Source organism: Micromesistius poutassou (genome assembly GCF_964030765.1).
Source record: "Micromesistius poutassou genome assembly, chromosome: 3".
NCBI lineage: Eukaryota > Metazoa > Chordata > Actinopteri > Gadiformes > Gadidae > Micromesistius > Micromesistius poutassou.
In genome coordinates this window covers 20,874,994-20,885,079 of record NC_140273.1, presented here as the reverse complement: position 1 = coordinate 20,885,079, position 10,086 = coordinate 20,874,994, and the positions used below count along the sequence as shown (strand labels likewise).

The window sequence follows — 10,086 nt, the reverse complement described above, 5'->3', positions numbered from 1 at the left end:
GAAACTGAGAGTAGGGTTGCCAGTAAGTTCATTCAATAGTATCTGTTTACCTTTAAAATAAGTCAAACAGGGGCCTGGATTTCTTGGTCAAGCCAGCAGACATGCATCTCTTACTGGCTCTATTTCTGTTAAGTACATTTCTATCCATCGTGAAGTCAGAGAATGAAGGTACCGCATTTTTTATTGTACATATTCAAACCTTTAATTTGTAATATTCAAGGGTGTGTATGTATGTGTGTGTGTGAGGTTGTGTGTGTGTGAGGTTTTGTGTTTGGCTTCATATTTGTTTCAATATATATTTTCGTACTTTATTTGTCTCCAGTTGTTCCCTTTTCCATGATATTTAAAGTGGTTGGTTATGTCTTAAAGGTTTATATCTAAAGGCTTATATCTTATATTTCAAAACATTTAAATACAAGTATGTATTTGGGTTTCTGATCAACCGTTGATTTGAAACTATTCAAATCAATTAATCTATCCAAATCAGTGAATGTAATGTTGTTGAAAGTTCTAACCTAACTATCTAAGGGAAAGTCTGATCACTGCAGTGATTGGAAGATGTTTCACTAACATGAACACATGAAAGGACCCATGAGAGAAACTAAAAGAGGGTGGAAAACAGAGAGATGTTCTCCTCAACAGGCTGTCCCAGACCTGTCCTCACACCCCACGTGGAGGCCCTGGGGCTGCAGCTGCTATCTCCTCCGGGGACGGAGGCCCACCTGACCTGTGCCCCGGGCTACACCACCAAGAGCGGCATGGGGGTCATCATCTGCAGTGTCCGGGGGACATGGGGCAGGACGGAGTTTGCGTGTCAGCGTGGGTACTTCTGATCAAACAAAATACATTCATCATGTAAAAGAAAAAAATGACTGCTGACTCATCGTTACAAAATGTATACTTTTCTTCTGATGAGCAGCCTACAAGAATACATATATATACATAAGAATACATTTTCCATTCTTTATGACATTTCATAAAAATCTGGATTATGAACAATCGATTGCCAATTAAATAAATAATTGATTAATATCCAATGCAACCCTAAGCCGTGGAAGGTTCCAAGTCATCAATATGAGTTTTGCACTGCTATCATCTAGAGCCAGCAGCACTTCCTGTCAAAGTAATCTTTCCTTTTTCTCTGCTTTAGCAAAGATGTGCCCTGCCATAGACGCCCCACTCAATGGAGAGATGCAGTTTGAGAATAATTTATACCAGGCTAGAGTCAACTTCACCTGCAATGAGGGGTAAGGGAGATACAGCACTTCCTCCAATGCTTAGATTTCAACCAAGTCTTGTCTCTTAACAGGACATTTAAACACTATGTGTATAAATATATATATATGATGAATTGAATGTACTCGCATGATACTTGCACTTATTTTAATATATATAATAACATTGAACTTTTAAACATTGTATAGTATTCTGAATTTATTTTGTTCACTGCGTTATTAAAGTACTTTTTGGGAAATGTCAAACATGCTTCAATAGACAAAAACCTGACAGGCGTTTAAATAAATGAATGCAACCAAAATAGGCAAGGCTGTTTTTGCAGTGAATGGTTATGCAATTGTTGTTGGCTTGGTCGTTGAGGTACAATTTGCATGGAGCCAGCAGTGCTGTGTGCCAAGAAAATGCAGAATGGAGCGCATCAAGCCCAGAGTGCAAAGGTATGAACTAATTTGTTTGTGAGTGTGTGTACCTTTAAAAACATGCTGTCTAGTTGCGTAACGAGCGAACAAAATGTATCATAATTTCTTGAACAAAATTATCATCAACAATTAGTTGATAATAAGTATATATTCATATTTAGGAAAATATAAATTCTTGCTATTGTTTTACTTCATTCAAAAACAATTGGTTGTGCTTAAACATCCTGTGTCTGTTTTTCCAGTTGTGACTTGTGGTCCACCTCCCATCCCAGATAACGCCAGAATAGTGTACGACATTCGGAGGGCCACTGGGGAAAGAGTAAAATTTGGTGTGAAAGGGACGTACAAATGTGCGAGTCCTATGGCCCTTATAGGAAACGCACGAGCAGAATGCACTTCCTCTGGAACCTGGACAGTAGCACCTGTGTGTCGAAGTAAGTAGTATTTGTGGAAGCTGCTTAGTGCTACAATGGTCCACCTTTGTTCCTTCCTCTGCCGCTATTTTTATCAGAACTTGAGAAAATAGCTTGTGATGGTTGCCCTTAAAGAGACTGCCCTGTGCTAAAGTTATGCTTGAATTAGTCTCAGAAATCAGACTAGATTAACAATCTGAAGTCTGATGGTGGAGGAGCTTGGCTCTGGGTGAACGGAGAGTTTCACTGTCATTGCTTCATGTTCGTGTCCACCAATCGTGTCTCTGAAAGCGAGGGTCTTTAAGTGTGCACTTGACTTACAGGGAACACAGACAGCACTAGTCAACCTTTCCTAGTGGGAAGACAAGCTAAAACATCCTGTCCAGAAGCAACATTAAGATTATCTGTAAAGGTTTCAGATCAGACTGGTCACCGTAGAAATACCCTTTGATTCACATCTGAAAGCTTCAGAGTTTAGAACATCTCTGTAGTGAAACAGGAAACAGGGCGGGATTCCTCCCTCTTCAGTTTGTTGGTGGCAGCCGGGGACGGCCTTCCATTCCGACATACCACCACTCCAACAATTTCTGTTTCCATTGTCGGAGTGGCGGTACTTTACTTTTTTTAAAACGTCCCGCCATTCCGACATGAGGTCATTACTATAAATGTCATTTCTATTATCATTGTAGGCTACTTTAATTAATTAATTAATTAATATGATTATTTCTTAGTTTCATGCACTGTAGTGTCCTTACACTGACGTTCGTCATTGGGGATAGTCACCGACCGTCATTCGCTGTGGATCTTTGGCCCAAGACATGGGAATTTCGGTTATTTTTAGGGAGCCGGATCATTAGGATCAGCTCACCAACAAGAGCCAGCCCTTCTGGCTCCCTAACGGCTCTTCATATTACCTTTATTACTTATACCGAATGATTATAATTCAGCCAAATGTAGCCCTTTTGACTTATGTTTGTATGTGTAGGCCTGTATCACTTAAATTATTCAATACATCTTAGTAGTATCCAAAGTAAGAATGACATTTTCTAATATCAATAAATTGCTGTAGCCGATTGTTTTCATGCATATGAGCGCAACGCGCGTCCCCGCCCCTTGCTTAAATGATCCTTGTCTATCCACACTTGGCTGATTGGTTGCATGCATGCACGTGACAGTCAGTCACTGCACACATGCATAGCATGCACGGAGCACCTGTAGCGTAGAGATCTTCATATCATTCTGCCTCGCAAACTTTATATATATTTAAAAAAAAGAATGGCTCCCGAATGGGAGCCGATTCCCATTGTTCACTTAAAAGAGCCGGCTCTTTGAACTGGCTCGTTCGCGACCGACCCATCACTCCAGTCTCTCCCCAAATCCCCACTGACCCAATTCACACTTGGACTTTTCGATTCTGTTTCTAAATGTTGAGACTGATCGACACTGAACTCTTTTTTTTTTGATTTATTTGGGGTTTATTTGAAGGAGTGTCAGAAACCCCGCCTGACTTTGCACACCAAAGCCATTAATTAAGGGAATGCTGAGCAAATGCTGTAGAGTCGAGAAAAATAAGACTTAATATGCAAACATGTTACGTGCAATCTAACAACTGCACACAGGCCTATGGCATGTACAAATAAGACTGTTGTTATTCTGTGGCTCAATCAATTTCACCTGACCGGCTGACCGGTTTCCCAATATTCACTCTTAGCGTGCTACGAAGACTCCTAAGTTTAGACTTATCAAAGTTGTTTACCTATAGCCGTGGTTCCCGAACGGTCTCTTTACACTAGCCCATCTGAACCATCCCCGAGTACATTTGCCTCCTAAAGTCTAGATCATTTGGATAGTGTGAGCATGCCATCCGTACTCAAGTACAGTTCAATTCCGTGGCCTCAGTACACTTCGGAGAGGTGTGCTCAGGCCACGGTACAGATGCTAATGAGTCAACACGCGCACACGCACGGATACGCAACCTATATGGACAAGGGGCATGTCGGAATGGCGGCATGTCAGACTGGCAGCATGTCGGAATGGCAGCATGTAACCGTGGCAGCCTAACGTGTGTGCCGACTTCTCCAAAAATATCTGCTGTAGCCTAGTGGGTCTGCTGACCCCGAATTATCATGAATATGCTTTGCTTGACCACCTTCCCTTTGATCCAGTGGTGACCTGCCCCCGTCCAGAACCCATCGCTCATGGTCACATGTCCTCCCGCACTATGAGGAACTATGAGGACACAATCAAATATGGCTGTACGGGAGACTACGTCCTTTCTGGAAACCCATTTGTCGAATGCCTGGAGACAGGACAGTGGTCCCCCAAGCCTGCTTGTAGCGGTAGGTTTCCTCAAAAGCCATACTCACTTGGTGTTTATCAAGTATCCTTTTCTGTACCCTTTTATCCTTTTCTGCCTCTAAGGCCGGAGGTTGAGTAATCCACTTACACAGAGAGTTGAGTTTAAATGTTTTACAATATCTAACTTTCAATGGAACTATTGAAAGGTGAAATATGTAACATTTCAGAAATATCAATAAATGACAAGACTTGACTGACAAGATGCTGTATATATGTTGAGATGTGTTCTTATATACAATGATAAAACCTAAAGGTGACGCTACATTGTGTTGATGGCTTCAAATAACCTTTACCCCTGACTTCAGGGGGAACAGTCATCCAGTTTAGACCTTGTTTATTAACCTTCCGTTAACCTTCGTTCAAAGGTTTAACAAATCAACACACTTGTATCTTCAATAATATGAAAACTGAATTTCAATATAATTTATACTTTTTTCAGAATCACAGTTTCATTTCATACCGGCTTTGTATATTTCCAGTTGGTCTCATTGGGTTACTTTGAGGCTTGAGCGGGAGGACGTTCAGGCAGTGTTGCCAGATTGATTACATAAAACTGGTTTTGAAAAAAACTGGTAGGGGTATTATAATTATTTTTTACAAACATCAATCAATACCAATAGACGTGAGGTTGACGTTTTGATTTGACCCAATAACGTTAGTATTAAGGGGCGGGAGATGTGCACCTGCAGCAGACCTGTCACTCAAACCTCTGCCAGTTGTAAGGAGATTTGTACTGAACATAGTTCTCCGGTTTATGTTCTTTAAGTTCTTGTAAGATTATTTCAAGTTGAAGTTCCACATAAATGTAAGATCATTTTATTTTATTATTTCATTTTATTCATTTATTCACAACCCTCACTATTTTGAGGGTTGTTTTATTTTAGCTCATGTACGTAATATACATTTTCTGTGGCTGTGTCCCTGCACACGGTGTGTGGGCGCATGCGTGTGTGTGTAACGTAAAAGTTATTAAGTCAATTAGGTCGCATTCAGGTGTTTATTGTGCTCACCATTGGTCTTTCACATGCCTATTTTGCACGATAACTTATTTTTTTAACCGATACCGATAACCGATAACTTTTAGCTCCTAAAGGCCGATACTGATAACACACACACATATAAATATATATGATCATGACCTAAGATCATGACATTGTTGCTCAGACATCAGTAGAATCAACGGGGGGTTTAGGGGGGCGGGCTTGCAAGGGGCAGGATGCGATGCATCATATATTCCGCTGCATCCACAACATCCGTATCGATCGATGAAAGATTGGAGCATGAGTTACAGACAAATAGAAGAAACGACGAATAAGAAAGGCGTCGCAAATGGCTGCATTACCGGAGAACGAGCGTCTTTTTTTGCTTCATTTCACATCTAACAAACACTGGGACAAATGTAGTTGAAAGAAAACAGGGAGTGGAAGGCCAGGACCCTATAATGTTCAGCTAACTGTTGTCAATAATAAGTGTTACGAGAGTTAGCGCATGTGTGTGCGCGAGAATGGCAGTGTGTGTGGGTGTGTGAATGGATGAGCGAGGAGAGCGAGCGGTAGCGTGTGTCAGTTTAGTGAAGTAATGAACGAGTCTGGTTGTGTCTGTGCAAAGGTGTACTGTAAAGTTAGTGAAACTAAGAATAAAGTACACAGCCTTTTGTTATGATATTTTTAATCCAGGAAAGGCCGCCGAGACAGGATCGCTTTTAACTCACTTTATTTGGTAAGGTTTTGGTCTATTGTCTATCGTCTATGAAACAAAAGGAGAGGGATGGTATATAACATGCGCGGAGCGTCTCTAAGCTTTATATCTAGGATACGCCGCCCAAGAGATTCTGACCTCCTTCCGTTTAGCTGTTGCTTTTTATAAACAGGTGAAAGTAGACTTCTTCTACAACTCTAAAAACTTGCTCACTTCCTCTGTGTGTCCGTTGTTGCCCCTATGTGTAAATGTTGTAACTTTGTTAAATGTGCTCAGTACTGCCCTCTGAGGTTGTGTGAGAGTATTACCGCCTAATTTGTTAAATGAGCTCAGTGCTGCCCTCTTAGGTTGTGTGAGAATATTACCGCCTAATTTGTCAAATGTGCTCAGTGTTGCCCTCTGGTGATTGTGAGGGGAAATTACCACTCAACTATGCTCGGTGCTGCTTCATGTGGCTCTGTGAGAGTATTACAGCTAAAATGTATCACAAGAGAATATTACAGCTAAAATATGTCACACTTTCAATAATCGGCGGCCGCTTCATTCCGACCATATTCCGACCTATAAGCAGACCCGCTGCCGGTCAAAGGGAAGAGTGTTACCCCCGAGAGAACATCGACGTCTCCCCTGTGCTCTCGACTACGGTCTGGGAGCCGACAGCAGGAAAGGTGTAACATAATAATAAAAATAAACATTTTCTATATACGGGTGCAGCTGTGAACTCATGTATTGTCATTGATTGTATGATTATCGTTATCGGGGCTATTCGTCATGATATCGGACTTATCGGAATGACGTAATAAGTTTGGCCCGATAATTATCGTGCACCCTACTATTTTATGTATTGTGTATTAATGTCATCTCATTGAAGACCCATTTTCTGCTGATGTCAGTGTGGTCTTTACACAGACCTTGTTAGCAGTGTTGTGCCTGAACACGTTCATTGAACGATAGTTCATGAACTTGTTCATATTTTGGGCGAACGTGAACTGAACGTACTGTATTACTGCCTGATGAACGTTACTGTGAACGCATTCGTTCTGGTGTCTGTGAACGGCACGCTCTCTCAGTTTAACTTTGTATATATATAACTTTCTATAGAGCCTTCCAGGGGAAAACCCGGCTAAAACACACCGTAAACAGGCCTTAAAGGACAATTCTGGTATTTTGAACATTGAGCCCCCCTTTCTGGTTTGTCTAGGATGAAATAGAGTGGTTGACACCAAATGTTGATGATTGTTCCTGTCTCGGCTATTTGGCTCATTTCGAATCGTTCATGCCTGCTTCAGAATGGCTGGCTACGTGTATGCACAAACATTTCCTTAAAACAACCCTAAACATTTTCAGAAATGTGCAAATCACCTTCGCCATCTGGGTGTGCATATTGTCTTACTACAGGAGACCCATCTCAAATGTTCTGATCACCTACGGCTAAAGAGAGGTTGGGTAGGGCAGGTCTTCCATTCTTCAGTCAAGAGGCACTGCTATTTTGCTCCACAAATCGGTTTCTTTCATCCACTCAAGTACTATTGCAGACCCCAATGGTAGATTCATTATAGTGGCTGGTCAGATTAATAATGTAGAAGTCATTTTAGCTAACATTTATGTGCCTAACTTAGGGTGACCAGACGTCCTGGTTTTACCGGGACAGTCCCGATTTTGAGTTGCGTGTCCCGAGTCCCAGCAAAAGCCTGTCCGGACACTAAAATGTCCTGGTTTCCACCATCCACTATGAAATGTCCCCTTTTGTCCGCGATTACATAGCCAATGTGGTCTTATTATAGCCAGAACATTAACTAAAAAACACATAGAAAGATTAAAGCATCCAGCATATGATTTCAACAATGTGTGAGGGCATACGCATCAGGGATGATCGCACAGTGGAATGCTGAGCGATTTAATCTGCACAGTGGAATGCAGCGCTTGTCCACCCAATCGGCAAGCGCATAGAACCTCTATTTGTCCCAGAAATGGTTTAATTCTGTGTAAGATGGTACATCGTACCTATTACACCAAGGCTTAGGCTAGCTAAGTTTTATGATTCTGTATCCCCCTCGTGACTGGTGTCATCAGACCCCTGCCGACCTTATTCACATGTTTTGGCTTTGTCTGATGTTAGGCCCCTATTGGGTAGAGATTTTCAATACCTTATCTCAAATCTCTGGGGGAAAAGTAGATCCTAATCCACTTAGTGCTTTATTTGGTGTCTTCTTCTTTATCCTCGTCTACGAAAGATATTCTAGCCTTTCTAGCGAGAAAAGCTTAAATGGAAATCTCCCTTTCCACCTTCCTTCTCTCATTGGATCAGGGATGTTCATTATTTCCTAAAACTGGAACAACTCAGGTTTTCATTGCAAGGTTCTTCTAACTTCTAAATATGGGGGCCATTCTTCCAATTCGTTGAGAAACAAAATTTCATCTCCATTCCAGATTGACCTTTGACCTTCAAGTGCCTTTGACCTGGTTTAATGTCTGACGAGTTGACAGGTAGCAGTGATTGTTGAGGTTCTTTTACTTATGTATTTTTTATATTCTGGTGTTGTATTGGTGTTGTTTTTGATGGTGTTGTTTTGTTCCATTAAGATTTATTTTTACTTTTATTATTATTACTTAATATTTATTTATTTATTTATTTCGGTATCTGTTTTCTGTAGTGTCTTGTATGTGTTTTGTCTGTTTGGTCTTCTTGGGTAAAATGGGAACTGCTCTGTATACATAACTTTACATAAAACAAAACAACAACAACCTTAAAACCCTTTCAAAATCATCTTGTCAGCTACCACCACACTTACAATAAAATTATGTGGGAAACACTGTAATGTGCACAGTAACATTATAAAGTTACAACAATGTGCAACATGCTCATAAGGTTATTTTTACTTGTCCATGATCATGGATTTTCCCTAGTTACCTCAGGACTCAATTTAATTGTTTTGTAATAACAAACATCCCTTTTGGTTGTTCCATTCTAACACTCGCTGTGCTGGTCTTTTGGTTTACAGGCCCCTGCTCTGTGGACATAGCGAGAGGGAGGATATTATATAATGGAAGGAAACTCTGGATTAAGGAGCTGAATCCTAACAAAGTGCTTCACAATGAAAAAGTTTCTTTCTACTGCATGAATGCTGCTGGGAGGTGTGGTTATGCAGTGTCAAGCCAGTGCATGAATGGAACCCTCAGCATCCCAGACTGCTTTGAAGGTGAGCTTTGCTTCATGAGTGATAATGGGTAGGAAATCATACAGCGATAGTAACAATGTGCAATAGCTTGCTAGCAATTGTTATTTGTACTATTACTGTCATATGATTACTGTAGGGCAAAACTTGAGTCAGCATGAACATGGATCTGCCACAATTTATCCTTAGTAGGGGCATATATAAATATACACACACATCATTTAAGTTACCCCTTGCCTCTAAAATTCGACTTGAATATCTTATATATTTCGTGTACATCGTACAGATTTTTGGGGTATATTCAATTATTTAAAGCTCCAATACCTTTTCAATGCCCCTTTTAGCTTTAGTTCAAATGTATGTTAGTAACTAACTCTCTATAGAAAAAAAACATTCACATGGCTTGGGACCCAGGAATCAGGCTCTATGATTCAAAATGGACCGATGGGACAATGTCAAAACACGGCCACGCTAAACGCAGCTCATACCTGACCTGATATTGTTTAGTTGAAAACCAAATGAGTTTATTGTTTCATTCTATGAAACAAATGTACCGGTATTTGTGCATGTATCTGTTCCATTTCTGTATTTGATCATGTGTGTATCTCTTTCCTCTCCAGTCCCAGGCAGATTCGAATACATTTCTGGTAACGGCCTGCCGTCGGAGATCAAACAGTGTTGAAGCATCAGACCCAGCGTCTTTCTGCATACAAATTGCTGTTACGACTCTATTAAAGATTGTTGGCTTTCTGCATTTTAGAAATGTATTTCCCTCTATTATGATGC

The 10,086-nt window shown here is 40.7% G+C and overlaps 1 protein-coding gene across 2 annotated transcripts; it reads left to right on the top strand.

Annotated features, from left to right (window-relative positions):
* LOC311340905 (beta-2-glycoprotein 1-like) lies at positions 1 to 10,054 on the top strand. Of its 2 annotated transcripts, XM_084465809.1 has the most exons (8): positions 3 to 168; positions 643 to 819; positions 1,151 to 1,247; positions 1,597 to 1,673; positions 1,898 to 2,089; positions 4,234 to 4,407; positions 9,127 to 9,324; positions 9,921 to 10,054. In XM_084465809.1, the coding sequence occupies exons 1-8, from the start codon at positions 102 to 104 to the stop codon at positions 9,980 to 9,982; spliced, it is 1,044 nt and encodes a 347-aa protein (XP_084321935.1). In that variant the 5' UTR covers positions 3 to 101; the 3' UTR covers positions 9,983 to 10,054. The 2 variants fall into 2 exon arrangements, with proteins under 2 accessions (XP_084321936.1, XP_084321935.1); XM_084465810.1 differs by lacking the exon at positions 4,234 to 4,407 and having other exon boundaries at positions 1 to 168.
* The last annotated feature ends 32 nt before the right edge of the window (positions 10,055 to 10,086 follow it).